At 33.2% G+C, this 23,295-nt stretch overlaps 1 protein-coding gene and 1 long non-coding RNA gene across 2 annotated transcripts; both read right to left on the bottom strand.

Annotated features, from left to right (window-relative positions):
* Window positions 1-12,020: 12,020 nt before the first annotated feature.
* LOC130735676 (uncharacterized) lies at window positions 12,021-13,941 on the bottom strand. The gene is made up of 3 exons (XR_009018536.1): window positions 13,835-13,941; window positions 13,417-13,705; window positions 12,021-12,497 (listed from the first exon to the last, which is right to left on the bottom strand). It is a non-coding gene; the product is annotated as an uncharacterized LOC130735676 (long non-coding RNA).
* A 2,576-nt stretch (window positions 13,942-16,517) lies between these two features.
* Window positions 16,518-22,634, bottom strand: LOC130739566 (serine/threonine-protein phosphatase 2A 65 kDa regulatory subunit A beta isoform). The gene is made up of 13 exons (XM_057591888.1): window positions 22,421-22,634; window positions 21,776-22,194; window positions 20,836-21,082; window positions 20,614-20,726; window positions 19,979-20,058; window positions 19,614-19,755; window positions 19,446-19,526; window positions 19,148-19,252; window positions 18,764-18,946; window positions 18,574-18,666; window positions 17,369-17,508; window positions 17,215-17,281; window positions 16,518-16,973 (listed from the first exon to the last, which is right to left on the bottom strand). The coding sequence occupies exons 2-13, from the start codon at window positions 22,166-22,168 to the stop codon at window positions 16,854-16,856; spliced, it is 1,764 nt and encodes a 587-aa protein (XP_057447871.1). The 5' UTR covers window positions 22,169-22,194; window positions 22,421-22,634; the 3' UTR covers window positions 16,518-16,853.
* Between the last annotated feature and the right edge of the window lie 661 nt (window positions 22,635-23,295).

Below are 23,295 nucleotides of genomic sequence, written 5' to 3'. Positions count from 1 at the left end.
ACAGGCATTGGTTGATATAGATGCAAGGTGTGTGGTGATAGCGTGCGGGCATTGGTTGGCGTTGATGCAAGGTACGTGGTTATGTCGATGACTGATGAACTTCCGGAGAAAGCCAACATGAAAGTTGCACCATAAATTTTCAGCAAGTTTTCGGCATGAGGAAATTCTTGGAATGGTTTAGTTCCAAGTGAAGAAAATTCTTGGGATGATTTAGTTCCAAGTGCAGTGTACTCTTTATGGTGGAGTATGATAATTTAATTTGTCGGTATATAGACAATGAGAATTATGTTTGTCGGTGAAGACAATGATTGTCGGTGTAGACAATGAAGACTGAAGATCATTACAATCAAGGTGGAGATTGTTGGGGTTGATTGCAATGTAAGTCCCACATTGCTAATGAAGGAGAAAAAAAATCAAGTTATGCATCTTGGAGAAGTCCCACATCGCTTAGATTAGTGATAGGTGGGAGGGTCCAAGACTATATATAGGGATCTCAGGCTCCTTGTTTCAACACACCAAAACATCAAAGATGTAGCACTTGAAAACACTTTAAGTTTATATTTGTGTTTTCTTTTTCTCTTATGCTCTTGTTTTGGAGCATTGTGAGATGTAGTTCAAATATTTACTTTGGAGAGTGTGGGTGTACTGGGGTCATGGAGTGGTTGAGAGTGAAGTCTATGTGTTGTAACAATTTTCACATAGTGTTTATTCTCTGGTTGTCGGTTTTGACAACGGCCGTGGTTTTTTCTCCGGTTTTGGAGTTTCTACGTTATATTCTTGTGTTGTTGATTGCGCTCCTGGTTTATTTTACTTCTTCACCTGTGTTATTTCCTAACACCATCTCACCCAAAAACTCTGCAATCATAAGATAAAGGAAATGGTTCATAAGACTACCTCATCAAACAAATTCCTCTGCAGTCACCCATTAACTAAAACTGATACTGCAGTTGTTTTCAAACAAATTCAAATCCATTGAGCCCACCTCATCAAACTCCATCATTCTCATCATATAAAATAAAAATTCTCATCACCATGAGTCATAAGCATTTTTTAAATCAACATTGAAAATCATTAGACTACATAATATAAAACCATTAATGTGGCTCTTACCCAACAACTTAAGCTTTTGAGATAAGTGGTTGATTGACATGGTATCAGAGCCTTTATGATCGAGAGGTCTAGAGTTCGATCCTTGCTCTCCTCACTTTCTAATTAAATAGTGGAATTTAATTAAGCACATGGTAGGTGGGCCTGTGCATTTATCCACGCTTCAAGCCCAAAGAGCTCTTGCGTGAGGGGGCGTGTTAGACTACATAATATAAAACCATTAATGTGGCCCTTACCCAACAGCTTAAGCTTTTGGGATAAGTGGTTGCTTGACAAAAATAAAACAAGGATTGATATTTCTCTTAGTTTCATCGACCACTTTCTTCACAATTACAACATTATCGAACATATTTTTGTCTCTCATAAAAGTAAATTGATTCTCTATTATTATTTACCAATTATGATATTTACACATCTCTTTTTGAATACACCTCACTTCCACTTATTTTATTTCTCTCCTTTTATCATTTATTACATCTCATACTTTCTCTCTCATACTTTTTCTTTTCTTTCTATCTCTCTCCTCCTTCCACCTCTCCACCTCAAAGTGAGGTGTGAAAAGAACATTATTCATTATTTACGCATCATATTTTTCAACATTCCTTCGTGCTAGTACTTTGACAACAATTTTATGTAAATAATCAAGGTAAATTCTGTGGTACCCATAAAATATTTTGGGTATGATACTTGCGTTGAGTAATTTAATAGATGATTATTATATTTTTGTAGGTAAATTTTACATTTTTGCATTTCATTTTACTATTCAATTAATTTCATCTCATGAAATTTTTTTTAATGAACAATGGTTTAGTTATTGAGATGAACGATGTTGGTTGAGATACGCGCAAAATGACCATGATTGACGGATGAACAAAGTCTAAAAAAACACAACCTACAAATCACATGTCTCTAAGAATAAAACGTTGCATCACTACGATAAAATAACATCAAAATTAACTTGTACATGCTTCTTTATTATTAAATTATCTCATTTTGGATACCATACCTTGATTTGAGTTAAGATATCATAGCAAACACCAATAATAAATTAATGAAATTGGTTTAAGATCGCTAAGTCGAGCTGAAATACCCCATTTGACACTAATGCAATAAGTGAAGCATTACAACCTTTTGCAGAGTAATACGGTTAATGTATTCGTTCATTTGTACATCATTAGCGAATGTTGCATTCAAATTAAACTTAATTAATAAAAATTGAATCTGGATTATTAAATTCAATCAAAATTTAAAGAGCAATAATATGTTCTCTTCACTTTCTCTCACATCTCATTTTCACACATTTTTTTTTATATTTTACCTATCGTTTATCCTATCATATCACTCATTTCTTTTTCTTCTCTCTATATTAACCAAAGATGGATGTAGAAAAGAAATTAATGTTATTCCAACATTGTTCATATTGAAACATTTCTGCTGTTCTGCATGATTATTTCTGTGCTTAAGATTCTGGTGGGATACCACTTTGTGGGACCATTGACTGTCATTCGTAGGGGGCCTTGGATTCTCAGATTACCCTGTCTGTCGCTATCCATCTATCTTTGACAAAAAGACAAAGAAACTGATTTTTTTATTGAAACCGACAAAAAAAAATGATGAAAGAAAGAAAAAGAGCAAGGAATTCCTTTCCATTTTCAATGACAATTAACAAATTAACATCATAGGCTGGACTGTAAATGGTAAGGGTGAACATGGCCGGGTAGATCCAATGAATCCGTCCAACCCAATCCGATCTAATAAAAGAAATACGGGTTTGATCGGGCAATCGGGTTAATCGGATGGATTTTACTACAACCCAACCAAGTTCGGATCGGATTTCGGATTCAGTTCAAATCCATCCAATCCAACCCAGAATCCATACATATAATAATATTTTTTTTGTAATTTTACTCATACTTGGAGTGCTAGTGTCGGAATGATGACTTTTGAAACTTTGAGATTTAAGTATTTATAATTATTTGTCATATTAGAACTTAGAGTATTTGTTCGTAGTTATTTGTTACATGTTTATATATAGTTATTTGACATGTTGGAGACATCTATTATCTAAGTTCTAAGTATCATGTCATGACATTTAGTGTTGGTTTTCACTTTTTATGTACTATTTACGTTAGATTGTTTCATGTCATTTGATAATGAAGTTTTTTATTTTCATGATATTTGGCTATATGTCATTTATGTAGTACTATTTCATGCTATTTGATATGACTTTTTGTGTCTTTTTTATGCTATTTAGTATTATAACATATTTAGTACTTTTTATAACTTTTTATGAATTTATAACAATTTTTGCAAGATTTTTTAATATTTCAGATATATTATTATTTTAATATAGTGACCCAATCAATCCATCCAACCCAATCCGAACTTCGTCGGGTTGGTTCGGATCGGGTCCGAAGAAGAAATTCGTGAAATCCAACCCAACCCAACCCAGATAATTTTGATCGGTTCGGATTTTATTTTGACAAAAATCCATCCAACCCAACCCATGTGCACCCCTAGTAAATGGGGCCACGTAACAATCAAATACATAGTCTTCCTCAACTTACAGAGATTTTATCACTAACTTGAAGGATTTTTTTGCTTAATTTAGTAAGTTAGGTGAATTATTTGTATATAATTGACAATTTAGGAGATGTGCTAATTAATTAGCTGAGTGCACCTCTTAAATCAATTAATATCTTGTCCCTCCACGTTATTACAATTTAATAGAATAATTATTAGTTCACACATCAAAATGAGGTGAAAAGAGGTGAAGGAGGAGAGAGATAGAAAGAAAAGAAAAAGTAAAAGAGAGAAAATATGATATGTTCTTTTCCGTTGTACCGAAAAAAAAAAATATAAGATGTGATAGGTGATAAGAGGAGAGAGATAAAAATCAAAAATAGGTAAAAATAAAGTATATAAAAAAGATGTGTGTATCAATATCAATCAATATATATTAGAAAAGAAGAACTTCTATCAGGCAGATTTAGTGACGTGTCATTCTCACGTTATTTTTGATTTATTTTTAGAGTATTAATTAATTTTTATGGTATTTTTATTGAATTTTCGGATTTTTAATTAATTCAAGATTTTATGAGTTTTTATTGTGATTTGCTAGATTTTGATAGTTTTTATCTATATTTATTTAGTACCTTTTTAAATTTTAGATTATATTTGATTAGGATTTAGGTTGTTTATTTCATGATTTTATCTTAATTTATCTTATTATTTATTTTTAGAGTATTAATTAATTTTTATGGTATTTTTATTGAATTTTCGGATTTTTAATTAATTCAAGATTTTATGAGTTTTTATTGTGATTTGCTAGATTTTTGTAGTTTTTATCTATCTTTATTTAGTACCTTTTTAAATTTTAGATTTGATTTAAAAGATTTGTCCTAATCATCTAAGATTTACCTAGATTACTCCTTACTAAATTTATTTCATCATGATTTAAATAGATTATTAATATTTGAAAATTTTTTTCATAAAATTTTAAAAGATTAAAAAACTAAAAATTCAATAAAAATACCTTAAAAATTAATTAACTCATAAAATCCTTAATTAAATAAAAATCAGAAAATTCAATAAAAATAAAATAAAATTTAATTAATACTCTAAAAATAAACTTTTTCTTCACTTAAAATTTATTTCCATGACAAATCTTGAAACCAATTTTTTAAATTTAATTTTAAATCTGAGAAACTTTTTCATAAAATATTAAAATCTTAAAAGATTTGCCTTAATTATCTAAGATTTACCTAAATTGCTCCTTACTAATACTGCATCAGTCATCTTCTCCCCTACATGTCTCTACTGTGAACCGATTGGCATGGAGGAAAAATGAGGAAGATTACTCGAGTATGCAACTTGCTTTATATGGTGTTGATAATTGTGCAAGTGTTTGACATAAATGTTTATGCTTCGCTTCCTAAAGGTTATTTTTTGTTATTGAATTTGATTGACCTAATTAGTGAGCACTATATTTGGTAGTGTTGATTCAATTCCTAAAAGCAATGGCCTTTAATTTTATCTTAATTTGTTCATTGTTCCCTATTTTGTGATTGTTTTGTTTAATTTCATATATGCTTTAGTATTTGTTGGTGGTTTCTGTGATGCTTCCATATCTCTTAAATAAACTAATGATGTGATGCTTCCTCTTATGCAACCCTTATTCTGAATGTACTTAATCGGCCAATTGATAGCAGACTTACATGCTTTTATCCTTCCCATTGCAAGTTTATTTAATTGCATCATTGTCTTCCAGTTTTGGCTGCCAAAACTTCATCTACAATGTCAGCATCATGAAGGCAGAGAAACTCTTTCAGAAGAAGGGGCGTCCAATAAATTTGACCCAGGATCCCAGTTAAAGAAATGAGATTTAGGTAAGATACTTATTCATATGATTGCTTTCAATTCCAGATTTTGCAATTTTTCTTATTAATTAATAGCTTTTTTTGTTGTCAATTGTAAATCGCTTTTAGACAAAGTTATAGTCTCTTTTATTTTGCTTTAGTATCTCAATAGTGGAAGCTTTTTTTCAATTAGTACATGGGTTAAAATTCTAAATTTGCTAAACTAAAGGTCTGTTTCTATTTGATTTTCAGGCAGTTTCCTATTTGGCTCAAGAATGTTTGGGGTTATGGTCCGGGAACTGCATCCTTATACCTGTCACATCCATGGGTATTAGTTGTACTCATAGCTACATTTTTATAACTCATAAGTTATATTTAGTTTGGCTTCATAACTGATACTTGAACTTTTGCTAGTGGGAAGCAAGCCTTAACACAATTAATGAGCTGAATGGAAAGGGAATGTGGGTAAGGAGAATGAATCATATAAAATTTCCTTATTTTCATTCACCAATTTATGGCCTTTGCTCTTGCTATCTCATTTCTTGCTGATAAATTTATAGCTACTGATTTATGTTGATTTTGGATCTTAGAATTATTAATCTGATCAAATAAGTAAATTTTCCAGCATGTGGTTCATTCTACTTTTCGTCTCCATTTTTTTTCTGCAATTCTTGATCTAATGTGGAATGGGGTTAGGATATAAGATTGGTGGCAGAATGAACAGTTCTTGGTTCATATAATGAGGATAAGGACTTTGCTGAGCTCTATGGACATCACTTCTCATCCCAATCTTAGGTAAGGGAAGAAATTTATTATAGCCTTCACACATTTTGATTGCTTAGTATAAAACGATTATTAACTCTTATCCGGGTTTTATGGACTTGCATGTCTGCTGCTCACCTTTTTTTTTGGTAATTCAATTGTTTTCCACTGCCTAAACATTATTTCATTGTTCCTCTCAATCTGTTTTGTCCATCTCACATGTGCAATGTAAGCTCTTGCTTGGTTTGCAATTTGGTTTGTATTTTTTTTCTATAACATATGCATCATCTTGCACAATTTAAGATCATTCCCAATGATGTAGAGTAAAAGAAAGACATTGATGCTCCCAACTACCAAAGAAGCATGACGATGATTGATGATATGTGATGGATTTGTAAGAAATTGAGCATGAGTTCTACACCAAGAATAGTATAAAATGTGTTATTCTAAATACAGTTGGTGGCTACTATACAGCTCTAAAGGACCACACTTCTTGATAAATGGTGGCAAAAAAAAACATGCAAAGATCAATGTTTGTTGTAATGATGTTTCAAGGTGTTGCCACCTATGTATAAGTAAATCCTTCTCCTATTTTGACACGTGTTACACTGAAAATTTTAAAATCTTCTTTTTAACTTTAGAGATTTTTTTATGCATATGTAACGTGACATATTGTTTTATATAAAAAGTATCATTATATTTTTTTTAAACAATCATTATACTCTAAACTAATTGATTGATATTGTGTTAAATTACAAATAAAATCAAATGAGATACCAACCGAATGCATTCAGTTATAAATGGAGAGGAGAAATTTCTGCACCAAAAATTTATTACCAAAACAAATCTATGTTGGCTAATTTAAAAATTTTAAATATGAGAAACTTTTTCATAAAATATTAAAATCTTCTTTTCAACTTTAGAGATTTCTTTATGTATATGTACGTAACGTGAGATTTTGTTTTATATAAAAAGTATCATTATATTTTTTTAAACAATCATTATATTCTAAACTAATTGATTGATATTATGTTAAATTTCAAATAAAATCAAATGGGATACCAACCGAATGCATTCAGTTATAAATGGAGAGGAGAAATTTCCGCACCTAAAATTTATTGTCAAAACAAATTCATGTTGGCTAATTTAAAATCTATGCAAAATTATTTTTGTCGGTTTAAGGTTCGTAAATTTTGTACAAAGTCTGATATATTGCTATTTTATGACTTCAAATAAACAAAATGATGTCATATTTTATGATTTATCTTTCACAACCCTAATTTGTGCTACTATCACATTCTTTTTTTCCCATGATTAATATGTGTTTATCATCTGTTTTATTATAATTGTTCTTACATTCTTAGTATGTTAAATTTTTATAATTTAAAATATTGATCGATGTATCAAATACAATAGACACATTCTTTTTTTTTCCATGATTAATATGTGTTTATCATCTGCTTCATTATGATTTTTCTTACATTTTTAGTATCTTAAATTTTTTTATAATTTAAAATATGATCGATGTATCAAATACAATAAACATATTCCCCGTGCAACGCACGGGTAAAAAAAACACTAATATATTATTATTGTTTCAATTTCATGTCCCACTAATGAAATTTTACCACGGGAATATGAGTTGTTAGTCACAAACTTATATGATAATTTTTAGAAAATTATATTGGTAGGGCAAAAAATAAAACACAATTTAGAAATCTAGCGAATTGCTAATGAGCAATTTGTTGATTAGCTGATTTAAGATTAATTATTTTAGCTAGTAAGATTGAGAATTTGAGATCATTCAAATAAATTTATGTTCTGCGCCCTAAGATGGGAGTAAAAAATATGACTTGAGCTATTGGATTTATATGCCATCAAAATAGATTCATTATTGAGGAAGACATGTCAGAATTGAATGGATTTATATGTGGTCAAAATATGAATTTCATGTCAAATACAGGAAGCGGATAAGTCTCTTTAATACTAGCTGATCAGCTTGGATAAGTCTGTTAACCACGATCATAAGATATTTACATACATGCTTAGTGTTTTGTAAATATGATAAATCTCCTTATAAATTAATAACAGTTGTAATAACTATGATTTATCCGTTGTTTACCGTTTAATGATTATTTTTTACTAATTTATACTCAACTTCCTAGTTAGACAACAGTTAAAAGTCCTTTAAAGTATCTTAAGAACTCGTATTAAAGAGTACATTCTTTTCCTCAAGCAATCATCTTGAAGAGGTAATCAATTTTGTTGATCATTAGCTGATTTCAATCGGACAACTGAGTTCCCATGATCTATAGATCTGAAGACAACATTTTTAAAAAACTTACTTTTGCTTTACAATTTCCCGATATTAAATTATTCATACAAACTTAATTATTTTTACCAAATTTAATTATAAGAAACTCAATTATATGTTACCACACAATTACATAATTGATCTCCACCTGGATCAACCGGTAGCAGCTTTGTAGGGAAGGTTGTCCCGGTGTCCCTCTCCCTCTCCCTAAAAGTTCGAGGTTGAGGCTGTTCAAAACTTCACAAGGCCAACCTTTTATCCACATAAGTTGCTGCTCTTTTCTTGCTCAAATGAGTGTTCCATTTCCATGTTAATTAATTACACCTTTTTGTAGATCGTTCGTTCCTGAAAAGTACATGTTAAAAATGAAGAGATGAGTTGTGTGAGATCATATATACCTTGGTTAAGAATTTCAATTAATATAAGAACGGAACATGAAAATGAAGAGATGGGTTGTGTGTGAGATCATACCTTGGTTCATTGTCATATCTCTCTCTCTCTCCATACTTTTTTGGTGGCAATGCAATAATAAATAGGAGTACTAGTAGTATTTATAGGCAACCGAGCACAAAGCCAGTTGAATATGTACAGTGACATTGAATATGGAAAAAGGCCATGCATGAGTGGTGGTTGCCGCCCTAACTGTGCATGCTACATCAAGAACTCAGCAACCGTTCCTATATGAGTATAATGCCTCAACCCCCATTTTAGTCAATTTCATTTGAAAATTATTTGTGGAACGTCTGCATAGTCCATTGACCGAATATAAAATTATTCGGTGTGAGAAAGGAGGAGGAGATAAGGAAGTGAGAAATGTAATATATGATCAATTAGATAATCAACAGATAGAGATATATAGAAAGAAAAATTTAGGACCTATAATATATAACTGTTCAGTTAATCAACTTTGGTACACCTTATTAACAAGAAAAAGACAACCGAAATGTCATTAATCGATTTAAAGTTACGTGTAACCTTGGTGTGCGATATTGAACTTTAATTATGCCCAGCTTACAAAATTTTAATGAGTAATGATATATACACACCTCATTTTTTACACACTTCATTTCCACCTCTTTTTATTTCTATCTCTTTCATCTTATCATCTATTACATTTTCTCTCTCTTACTTTTTCTTTTCTTCCCATCTCTCTCACCATTCCACCTCTCCACCTCAAAAGAGAGGTGTGGATGAAACATTACCCAATTTTAATCAGTAGTTAGACAAGACAATTTTAGCAGTCACCAGTAAGCTATGAAACAAAAATATATATCCTAGCAAGACAAGATATTTTTTTTGATTGAGAAGACAAGATAATTTTGGAAAAGAAAAACTAGGGCTGAGCATGGGTCGGGTTCGGGTGAATTCGGGACAGATAGCTCGGGTTTGGACAGGTTTTTATCATGCATAACTCAACCCGTCTCCGACCGATCCAAACATTGGATAACACGGGTGCGGGTTGGTCAATTGACGAGTTGTATGGGTCGGTTTTCACGGGTATTGGGCTAGCTACTGGTTCAGAAAAACTCTAAAAAAAACCTACCGTTCACGTCTTCATCCCTCAATTGTCTGTAGCCATGTGCAACTACCACTGAAATGGAAGCTTCAATTACTGATGGAGGAAAGAGCAGGTGTGGTTGTGAAGAGGAAGAAGGAGATAAACCACGGTGGTGGAAGAGTGTGAGCGTGGGTGCTAGGTGGGTGTTTATAATTATATCTAACGTAAGAAGATAATTTTGTTTTAAGAAAGAAAAGGTTTTGCTTTTGCTTTTCTATCATCTTTCACCTGGTAAAACAAAAATGGAGAACACAGATGCAAAGAAATAGAGAGATGAGTGGTTAAAAGCTAAAAAAAGATTATAAAAAGATATGAATGATGAATGTTCGGTGGTGATTCTGGTGAAGTACAAAAGATTGAAAAGAGGGATATTTGACATGACAATTGAAGGTTGGAAAAAATATTGAATAATAAATACTACTCCTTGAAAAGCAGAAAGGGAATCAAGATGTAGTGATGTGCGGGAATCACGAAGTTACAAGATAGGTATATATTTTAAATTAATGCACGCATCTCAGCGGTCGGATTCGGATTTCGACGGTTCAGATTTAATGAAACCAAATTCGACCGAATGAAGTCATATGCACCCGATTTTAACACCCGTTGAAGCCAGTAAACCGCTTCAATCTGTCCGACAACGAAATTTTGCACTCGGGTATTTCGGGTGCGGGTCGGAACGAAGAATTTGCTCAGCCCTATGGAAAACTACTACTAGTACATTAGTAGGGATTGATGCCCAAGGGTGGACACATATAAAAATGGTCCATGATGAACCAATACCTAAGAATTGTTAGATATAGGAATATAGGAATATTCTTAAAATAGATGGTTAGGATTCAGTTAATGTTAAAAGGGTAAAAGCGTCACATCGTCTCTCCCTAACTCAATTCTTCTCAAACTTTCCTTAATCAAGCCGGCCAATCTGCACTTCTTTCTTTCTTTCTTCATGGCTCCGCCGCCACAACCACCACCGGTGGAACACAACACCGACTCCTCCTCCTCCCCCGCCGTCGTCGCCTCCTCTCTCTAGTTTTTGAATTTTAATTTTTCTAATTTGATTTTTCCGTTTTTTATTTGAAATTTCTAATTTCGTTTTCGCTTGATTTTTAGGGATTCAGAAAGTGTAAGACTCTCAATTTATTAAATAAATTATTATGAAATAATAATAATATTATTATTACTATAATAATATAAATTGGTTGCTGTCGATTGACTAACTGTTGTTGGAATTATGAGAATGTTCGAATTGCATGGTGTGCATGGGAACGTGGGAAGTTCTCATGAGCTAATATCACATTATCTTTGTTGTTGTTGTTATTTTTAGGGCTAAACTATTATCATGTAGCGTAGACAATTATTCTGTAGTTAGACAGTTATCGTTAAAATAACAGAAGGAATCAAAATCTCATCACCATGCTTCTCATCAAACTCCATGCTTCTCATCATATAAAATAAAAAATCTCATCACCATGAGTCATGAGCATTTTTTAAATCAACATTGAAAATAAAACAAGGATTGTTATTTCTCCTCGCTTCATATCGACCACTTTCATCACAATTACAACATCATCGAACATATTTATGCCTCTCACAAAAGTAAATTGATTCTCTAGTATTATCTTACGCATCATACTTTTCAACATTCCTGCTAGCTAGTACTTTGACAACAATTTTATATAAATAATCAATTAATGAAATTGGTCTATAATCGCCAAGCCCAACTGAAATACCCCTTTTGACACCAATGGAATAAGTGAAGCATTACAACCTTTTGCAGAGTTTGACCAAAAAAAAAAAAACCTTTTGCAGAGTAAACCATTTAATTCAGTTAAAGCACAAGTTCTACCCTACAACACTTGCATGAGTATACAATATTTGTTTATTTCTACATCATTAGCGAATCTTGCATTCATGACTTAATTAAAGAGGGAAGTAGGGAACATGATAGAGAGGTGGTCAGGCGGTTGTTAATTTATACTAAAACAAAGTGATTTCATAAAAGAATGAATATGGATCACTGAATTCAATCAAAATTTAAAGAGTAATGATATGTTCACATGCATTTCAATTTCTCTTACATCTCAATTTCACATGTTTTTTTTTTCATATTTTTTGCGGTATTTTTTATTACATCATATACTATATCAATATATCACTCATTTCTTTCTCTTCTCTTTATCCTAACCCAAAGTCTTTTTTTTGGTAAGCAAGAAAAGAATTGTTATTCCAACATTGTTCATATTGAAACATCTCTGCATGATTATTTTTGTGCTGAAGATTCTGGTGGGATACCACTTTGTGGGACCATTGACTGTCATTCTTAGGGGGCTTTGGATACCATTTCATTCGTGGCAAAAGAGAGCTTCAACCGCAGATTCCCCCGTCTGTCGCTATCCATCTATCTTTGACCAAAACAAAAAAGAAAAAAATGACTTAGGAACAATAATGACAAACAAATTGATTTTATTTTTTTGAAACTAACAAAGAAAATGATGAAAGAAAGAAAAAGAGCAAGGAATTCCTTTCCATTTTCAATGACAATTAACAAATTAACATCATAGGCTGGACTGTAAATGGGGCCACATAACAATCAAATACCTAGTCTTCCTCAACTTAGAGAGATTTTATCACTAATTAGAAGGATTTTTTTTGCTTAATTTAGTAAGTTAGGTGAATTATTTGTATCAATAATTGACACTTTAGTAGATGTGCTAATTAATTATCAATGTATTAGCTGAGTGCATCTCCTAAATGAATCAATATATTGTGTCCTTCTACATTATTCCAATTTCATGTCCCACTAATGAAATCTTACCATGGGACATGAGTAGTTAGTTACAAATTTACATGATAATTTTTAATTGACATATTAAAATTATATTGGTAGGACAAAAAATAAAACACAAGTTGGGAAGCTAGCGGATTGCTAATGAGTAATTTGTTGATTAGCTGATTTGTGTTAGTAAGATTAATTTTAGCTAGTAAGATTGGGAATTTGAGATCATTCAAATAAAATTTATGTTCTGCGCCCTAAGATGGGAGTAAAAAAATATGACTTGAGCTAATGGGTTTATATGCCATCAAAATGTATTATTGAGGAAGACATGTAAGAGTGGAATTATATGTGGTCAAAATATGAAATTTTATGTCGAATTCAAAAAGTGAAACTAGCTGATGAGCTAGGATATGTCTGTTTACCACAATCCTAAGATGTTTGCATACATACTTAGATCTCCTTATAAATTAATAACAGTTATAATCAACTATTTTTTTTTGATAAGCCAGTTAAAATCAACTATGATTCACCAGCCGTTTACCTCCTTTATGGTTATCTTTTACCAATTTGTACTCTCAATTCCTAGTTAGACAAAAGTTAAAAGTCCAACTGATATTGAAGCACATTCTTTTCCTCAAGCAATCATCTGGTAGCAGCTTGTAGGGAAGGTTGTCCCGGGTATCCTGATCCCTCTCCCTCAAAGTTCGAGACTGAGGCTCTTCAACCCTTCACAAGGCCAACCTTTTATCCACATAAGTTGCTGTTCTTTTCTTGCTCAAATGAGTGTTCCATTTCTATGTTACTTACACCTTTTTGTAGTTCGTTCGTTCCTGTAAAATACATGTTAAAAATGAAGAGATGAGTTGAGTGAGATCATATATACCTTGGTTAAGAATTTCAATATAAGAACGGAACATGAAAATTAAATGAAGAGATGGGTTGTGTGTGAGAGATCATACCTTGGTTGCAAAGCTAGATAGGATCCATTGTCATCTCTCTCCAGACTAATGCAAGGCAATGCAATAATAAATAGGAGTACTAGTAGTATTTATTGGCAACCGAGCACAAAGCCAGTTGAATGTACAGTGACCTTGAATATGGAAAAGGCCATGCAAGTAAGTGGTGGTTGGCCTAACTGTGCATGCTACATCAAGGACTCAGCAACCGTTCCCGGATGAGTATAAATGTATAATGCCTCAACCCCCATTTTAGTCAAATTTCATTTAAACATTATTTGTAGAACGTCTACATAGTCCACCGATCGAACATAAAATCATTCGGTGTGAGAAAGGAAGAGAAGATAGAGGAGCAAGAAATGTATTATATAATGAGTGAGATAATTAAAAGATAGAGAGATATATAAAAAGAAATATTTAGGGTTCTGTTTAGTTTTTTTAAAAAAATTAAGGTCTGTTTGATTACAATTTTTAAAAACTGTTTTCTGTGCTTAAAAATTGAAAATTTGAAAACCTGAAAATTGTTTTCGAAAACAGTTTTCAATTTCAGTTCTTAAAATTAAAATACCAGAACAGTTTAAAGATGTTTTCTGTTTCGGTTTTTAATTTTCATATTACAATTTTTTAATGTTAGAAAACATATGATTCAAACTGTTTTATTCTTGAAAAATAGTTTTCAAAAACAATTTCTAAAAACAGTTTTTAAATACAATTTTCAAAAACTAAAATCAAACGGAATTAGTGTCGGAGGATTATCTACATTTTTCGAGTGACAAAGTATCATTATGAGTTTCCTTTCATAGTATAATGACTAGCGAGAGTTGAGAAACAATTTTGATAAATTCACATTAACTTTGTCACTTATCTCATCTCTATCTATTTTCTGTTTTTATAACTTCTCTTCCTATAGCATCGTTCATCATATATCTCAATTCTATTCTATCTGTCTTAAGGTGAAGGTAAATTTGGGGTGTGAACGATTTTTTTCCCGGAGAAATTTCACTCCCTAGTGTCTGTGTGAATGTCAAATATGAATTGCCTTTTTGTCCGTGTGTGAGACTCCACCTTTTTTCTTTTTCCGCACCACAGCATTTACAAAAGGCTTAATCCAGTTTTTGGTCCTCAACTTTTGTCATAAATATGGCTTTAGTCCCTCGCCGGAGTAAAGGTGGGGATTGGTCCCCAGTTTTTGGCAAAATGATTGACTTTGGTCCCTCCGGCCGGTTGAGTCAACGCCGGAGCTCCGGGAATCCCATGTGGCACTGCCACGTCATTTAATGAGCTTATGTGGAATTTTTATTTTATTTTTTCATTTAAAAAAATTTAAAAACCCAGATTAATTAATCACCCTCATTCAATCTTCATCTTCATCATCCTCAACTTCATCTTACTTCATCTTTTCTTTCTTTTAGAAACCCAGAAACCCAATCTGAAACTTGCACTAATTAAATTAAATAGATCTTCTTCATCACCATTTCATCATCTTCATGAATCAAACCAACCCACATGTGAAAGATGTTAAACTGAACAGAATTTTGCTTTTCCATTACTGGTGGAGAATTTTGTTAATCTGGATTGTTCCAACACTGGTGGAGAATTATGAGGCCTGCATTTTTATGGAGGCCAGCCACCGTAGTGTCCAGATATGGGTTGGGGCTTTGAGGATGCCATAGTCATGGTATTTTGACAGTGAATAAAAGGTTGGATTTGGGGGAATGGGTTGTTAAAAGTTGCGATTTTGAGAAAGAATCAGTGGTGAAGATGGGGTTGGTGTTCCCGGTTCAATTTAGGGCACTCCTTCATTGATGAACTGGGTGGTGTTGTGGGTGGCGACGACGAGGGTGAGTTGGTGAATGGCGGCTCTTCGGCGAGCTTGGCGATGAAACGAACCTGGCGTAGAGGTGAAGTGCGAGGACCAGAGCTTTTTTTTGTTAGAATTCAATGGGGGCTAATGGGTTTCTTTTTGGCATTTTGGTGTTTGTCTATTTGTCTGTGTTTATGCAGCAATTTTAGTTTTGAAGAAGGAATTAGAAAAATGCAGGCCTCATAATTCTCCACCAGTGTTGGAACAATCCAGATTAACAAAATTCTCCACCAGTAATGGAAAAGCAAAATTCTGTTCAGTTTAACATCTTTCACATGTGGGCTGGTTTGATTCATGAAGATGATGAAATGGTGATGAAGAAGATCTATTTAATTTAATTAGTGCAAGTTTCAGATTGGGTTTCTAAAAGAAAGAAAAGATGAAATAAGATGAAGTTGAGGATGATGAAGATGAAGATTGAATGAGGGTGATTAATTAATCTGGGTTTTTAAATTTTTTTAAATGAAAAAATAAAATAAAAATTCCACATAAGCTCATTAAATGACGTGGCAGTGCCACATGGGATTCCCGGAGCTCCGGCGTTGACTCAACCAGCCGGAGGGACCAAAGTCAATCATTTTGCCAAAAACTGGGGACCAATCCCCACCTTTACTCCGGCGAGGGACTAAAGCCATATTTATGACAAAAGTTGGGGACCAAAAACTGGATTAAGCCTTTACAAAATGTATCTTCAGCTCATATGGCGGATATCTATAACTGAACTGTAATAATATAGATATTATGTACATATAATACACACCCTAGAGATATATTATATATCACAACTTGTACACCTTATTAACAAGAAAAAGACAACTGGAATATCATTAATCGATGTTAAAGTTACGTGTTAATTTGGTGAGCGATATTGAACTTTAATTATGTCCAACTTACAAAATTTTAATCACTAGTAAGACAAGACAATTTTAGCAGTCACCAGTAAGCTATGAAACAAAAATAAAGATCCTAGCTAGACAAGATAATTTTGGAAAACTACTACTAGTATACATACATTGGGACAAAATCACACATAATCGTCAATGACTGATCATGTCACTCACTATTGCTGAGAAGCGCCAAGTGAAATACAAGTATTCTGAAATATATTACCATTTTCTACAGAAATCATCAACTTAAAAGCGTGTTCAAGATTGCTGCCTAGCTAGACATCATGACATGATCAATGGCCGTGAGAGCTTTATTGGCAAAAAATCTTACATCAACATCAGGATCCTCACTGAGCTCGACAAGACTTGGACGGATTGTCTTTTCCACAACCTGAAGGAAAATTACATTCACAGAATCAGTTTTTGACCTATCGAGTAGTATTAATCACTTCTGCATATTGGAGAGATCAACTCTCAGTATTTGAACTTATATATACATTGATACAAAATTAAATCCCTTATAGGGATTGAAGAACAGCAGTTTCCTAAACTGAAATATATATATAACTTACAATTAAAACAATATTAGGAAAATAGGGAAATCTCAACAAATAGAAACATTAGGTCCTTACGGGTTGATCAACTATGGGGAAGATGGACTCCAAGACCTTTGCCACGTTGAACTTAATATTGGGTACTCTACACAGAAGCAAACAGACAGCAGTTTGAAAGCTAAAACTTAAACTGTAGTAGAGCCACACTTAAATTTAAAGAAGATTGAAATACCTGTCTTTTGATGCAGCAACAACAACAGGCAATAATTTTGAGCTTGTGATTTCAGAGCCCATGACAGGAGCAAGCAAAGAGATAGCATAAAGAACGGTCATCCGATACAAATAGTGTGGATTGCTAATCATCTCCAAAACCTGTGTTTCATACATGCAATACTGCTATTAGTGAGTTACATCTGAGAGATCAGCAGAAAAAAATATTAGAACAAAAGATCAAAAGCAGGTATTTCAATATGAAAATTAGACCCCGCAAAGGGGGGACACAGAAACACAAGAAATTATGTTACAGAGGAACTGGCAAAAAAGCTTTAGCAGAGGACAGAAGCAAGCTTGGAGAGAAAGAAACCATAACTATGAGCTTTCTAGCCAGAGCCCAGAGGTGAAATTCCTGAAGCCAAGTGACATAGAATGAAATATAAATCTAGATTAACTATTTCTAGCCAGAGCCCAGAGGTGAAATTCCTATGCTCATGAGTGATTATTTTATCTCTATGTCGATGACATCCTATTTAACCAAGTACCACAAGCACAACAACATATAGTTTCATTATACCACAACTCCCTTTGAAGGAAACTTGTATACTTAAACTGGAACAAGATAAGATGAGTGCAAGCTTCTCAGTCTCAATCAAGACTAGTGACACTACTGTGTCCCCATCTGTACTTCCAATTGACACTCATTCATTACACTTACACACTCCAATTGATTGAAGTATTTATCTTGTTCAAGATACCACGCTTAAGAACCTTAATGACACTTTCAAGCAATTTTAATACCACACAAGATATATCTACAAATTGGTTACTAGAATATAATTCTCCACACAAGCTAATAAAATTTATATCTGGATTATTAACAAAAAAAAATGCAAAAATGATAATCCAGAACTAAAGAACTCCTTAAGATATATCAGCTTCTCTGTAACTTATACTTTACTCAAAAGAGTTACATTTGTACTGATCCAGCACGAGGCTTTTTCTTCATCCACTAAGGTTTATGCGATTTTCTAAAATTCCATCATATTGTAAGCAATGAAATGTATCCAAATCAAAATGTCAAGTAAAACAGGTAAAGAAACTTCAAATAAAAGACAATAAGAGATAGACATACACCCACACAAACACATTCATAATATCATACAGAGACATGTTGATGTTGGTGCACGATAAGAAAACAATAAACTATGCCGACACATTAACCTGTGGAATTATGTGCTGCATAGCCCATTCAGGACCAAATTCTTCTGCCAGGCGCTTCAAGTTGTTAGCAGCTGCCTCACGAATTGAATGAACCTGCAAGAAACAATAAGGCAGTTGACAACCACATTCATGTGGAAGAAAGGGCCCCCTAAAATATGCTAAAATGAGCAAGGAAATGTTGTCCTCAAACCTTGTCCAGTAACCACTGCATGCAAAGAGCACCAAGCTTATCGTCAAAAAACCCAACCCCCAATTGGCTTGCCAATAAGGGTATATACTCTATGATTGCAAGCCGAACCCTCCAATGCCTGTCCTCAGCAAGCTCAACAATGGCTGGTAGTAAAGATTGAGATAACAAATCGATTCCAATAACCTGCAAGTATGACTAGATCAACATCTGTAAAAGTTTTCATTTCTTTATATGCTTTATATTTTGTATGCGAGTAGAGAGCTGCATGCAGGCATAAGGCCATAAACTATGCCAGAAATAATAGCATCACCAGAGAAAAAGAAACAGGTTGTCAACGAGTATAAAGCAATTTGCACATAAAACCCACTTCAGAAGTTTATAAACCTGATTCACTTGATCAAGCTTGCTTATGATGTTTAGGCGCACATCAGGAAATTCATCCTTCAAAAGGGAAAGGAAAATAGGAAGAAGCTGCTCAATTGTTGCATCCTGCAATGAAGAAAACGAATAATAGGTAGTAGTTCCTCGATAAATCGATCAAAAACGGAGAACAAGGAGAAAAGGTTAAACAACATTGCCACGGCATCCGTTGCAGAATGAAAAGTAATACATTCATAATGCAGTAGACCCTATATAAAAGTCTTAATAAATACAAAGATGCTATTTGACACTTGTACCTTACCTTTCCTAATACTGGAGCCATTCCCATTATTACTGATGCCAGAGCAGAGCGAACATGCTGCGAAGAATCAGATGACAATTCCTGCAAAAGTTGTTGCAAAGTATTTAAACCTGCAAATGTAAATTTAAGAATACTGAAATTCATGATCAAAACAAAAGACATGCACACCTTCACACAAGGAAGAATATGCTGAATTGCAAGATCTGGATTTAAAATCCGGCAAAACTTTGTCACTTTCCCTGCAGCTGCAATCCGTACTTCAGCCTCATTGTCTCGAAGCAACCGCACATAAGCAGGGACCAATTCCGTTCTTCATAAAAAAACAATATCATGAGAGAAAACTTAACAAACATAAGTAGATCTAATGACTGGAGAGTGGAGACTGAATCAGTAGCTTAGTAAATATAAGAGGAAACCAGTAGAAGAATCATAAGTGTTAGCATATAAAAATTTTCATGACCGCCCCACTATGGTCATGAATTATATGATAGAAAGATCTGCAGCATGTCTAATAATTAGCCAAAACAAAATACCTGGTAGGTTCAGGGCCAACAGCTTCGCAGAGCTCATACAATTGATTTGCAACCATATATCGCACACGCCAAGACTTATCCTATACAGGATCAAGCAAAATCAAATCAGATAAAAAAATCATAAATCAATTCATAAGTGTCACTTGCTGTACATGACACAGACACAACATTCCACATATATATAATACATAAATACAGGCATAAATAAAAATGAAGGGGAAGGGAAGAGACTGAATAGTTTAAATTATTATTTTCCTTTTCCCTGATAGGAAGTTTTAACTAAACAAGAAGGAAATAGAAGGTGAAATTAAAAAATATAGAATACATAATTATAAGTTTACTATTCGTCAATAAAATATCACATTATCATTACACTGCAGTAATGATATTTTGATGAAATTAAATATATCTATAACAGTATAATTATAGTGGTTAGTATTGCGTATCATTATCTTTAAAATCATTGTACTGCATTAAATCATATATCTTGAGATATTTTTGGTAAGTGCACATCATACACACACACATATAACACCTGATAGGAGAGGAGCTAAATATAATACATCCATACATAAATATATGTACGTAACTACGTATGTATACACCTATAGTTTTATCCACTCCTAAAGATGCACCTGCGAGAAGTTAACGATCACTGGAAGTATGTGAGTGATACAGTCTTGTGGCTCCAACAGCTTGCCAAGAGCAGCACAACCCTCCACAGCCAACAATCTAACGGAGTCTTGATCTGAAACAAGTCAAAAACTAAATTACATATTTAAAACTCCACTTGTGTCTAGGAAAATACGTTATGGACTCAATTGACAAACTTTTTATAGAAATGCATATTCAATTACCATCCTTAGTAAGATCCTCAAAAATTGACATGATGTCTGCCTTCAAATGAGCATATTCAACAGTTGCAGCAAACTTCCCAAGATTTGATGCAGCAGACCTTCTAACCATTGGCATGTCATCTTGACACAGCTGACTGTATATTGATCTCAACTCTGTCTTTGACATTTCTGGTGCACTTGGGTAAACAATATGAACTAGTCCACATGCAGACACTCGGGCAGTGAACCATTCACCTGCTGCCAATCTCTGAAACAAAATGCAAAACATATATTCAGCAAGATGTTAAACTACCAGACTAACAGGATAAATTCAACATATCATAACTAATGAACATTCTCTACAATAAATCAACCATTTAGCAATTAGCACCACCACCAAGGAGTTAGATACTGCAGGCAAATAGTAGTGTGACATAAGCAAGATATAGGCATCATTCAAGTTGTTGAAAATGTAGGGATTTAGGTAATGAAAGAAGTAAAAGATAAAATAGACTGAATAATATTCTATAATATATATTGATGTGATACAAAACCCAAAGCACTAATCACTATTTGTACTTGCAATAGACTCCTAATCATAACCAAAATCAAATAAGAAAACAAATCAGGAAATGTAATGAATTAAGGAAACCTCTCTTAAGAGATTATCTAAGATACCATAATGATGTTACAAGATAATTTCTAGATATTCTCGTTTCTAACACAGAGTTAATCAGTAGAATTAATCAAGAACATTCTATTTCATAAGAAGACTACCAATTTGTTCATATAAAATAATTTTTAAAATTCTAGAAAAATAAATGAATGTGATAATCAGAACCAGGATAGGCACAAGAACCTAGCATGACCAATGAAAATTTCTTTTGTACAAACATTCCAAATGTTTTAAACATATGGTAATAATAAATATGTTTATATCAGTGAAACAAAATAAAGTTACCTTGACCAGAGGAATGAAATACTCAACCAAATCACTCTCCCTCATCTGAGGTCCAATTCGACAAAGTGATTCCACAGCTTTATCCCTCACACACGTTTCCTCAACAGTGCAAAGCGTCTCCAAAGGCGGGAGCAACACGTGGGCATGCTCCACTCCCCCAACAAACGGAATGAAAACCCCCAACTCTTCCGCCATTGCAAGAAGCACCTCGTCATCATCATCATTATTCTCACCCAAAAACGGTATCAACTCCTTACGAGTTCGCTCCTCCCCAAGCGCACGAGCAATCGTGGATAGCTTGCGAATTGAGTTCAACCGCAGCTGGATGTCATCGTTTTTCAGCTCGTCTATAAGCACTGCTATTGGATATAGTGGCTCATCAACCATAGACATTTTCTTCTAATTCCAAGGTTAGGTTTCTAGCAGAAACAGTTCAGTTCAAATTGTTAGAAGCAAAGTAATAGAAATTGAAAATATTACTTTACACTGTCAATTCGAATTTCCTAAATCCCAATCATTCAACCAAACAATAGAAATTGAAAATTGAAACATTCAGAAACATTTTGAAAGCATGATAAGTTAAATTGAAAATGTTGTGAGAATGGCAAGTCAAGTCAGACATTGTCAACAAAACCCACAACGTACCGTGTCCTGCGATTATCGATTTTCCAATTCGGCGAAACGAAGCTGCAGAGGAGAGAATCAAGGTACCGGAAATGGGAACGCGTTGTTGATTTGGTAAAGTGGGTTTCTGAAAACCCTAAGTTTTATGGAGAAAGAAGAAGAAGACGATAGCGGAACCAGTTGAATGTGACAAAGGAGAAGTCGTCTGTCGTCGTTTCCAATTCGAGTCTTTTTACTTTTTTCTTTTATTTTCTTCCCGTAACTCGCGCAAAAAAACTATTCATATAAACTTCTTTTTTTTTTTCCCTCTTTTTTCCTTTTTTTTACTTTCCTCTTGTACATACTTATTTATTTACTTCTACAAATCTACAAATAAGAAGGTTTACAACTAAGCAGGTACTATTTTCCCGTTTAGAAAAATAGCTTAATTAAGCGTTAATGATCATAAGCGCTTATGTTATAAGTGCTTATTTATAAATTATTTTTAAAAATTTATTAAAATAAATTGAAAATTAGTTTATATATAAGCATAAGCTCTTTTCAGCTATTCTGAGTAGCTTATGAAAATAAGTTCAAAATAGCTTATAGTAGGTCATAAACTGTTTGCATAAGACCCCGTTTGGAAACACAGCTTAATTAAGCGCTCATGACCATATGCGCTTATGACATAAGCGCTTATACATAAGTTATTTTAAATTTTTTATTGAAATAAATTTAAAATAAGCTATATATAAGCATAAGCTCTTTTTCATAAGCTATCATGTATAACTTATGAAAATAAGCTCAAAACAGCTTATGTCATGTCATAACTTGTTTGCATAAGCTCTGCCAAACACTTGCATAAGAGTTTATGCTATCAAATAAGCTCAAAGCTCAAATGAGCTCTTTCAAACGGG

This window comes from Lotus japonicus, chromosome 2 (assembly GCF_012489685.1).
Source record: "Lotus japonicus ecotype B-129 chromosome 2, LjGifu_v1.2".
Lineage (NCBI taxonomy): Eukaryota > Viridiplantae > Streptophyta > Magnoliopsida > Fabales > Fabaceae > Lotus > Lotus japonicus.
Note: the sequence above shows the minus strand (reverse complement) of the source record. Positions and strands in the feature narration are given on the sequence as shown.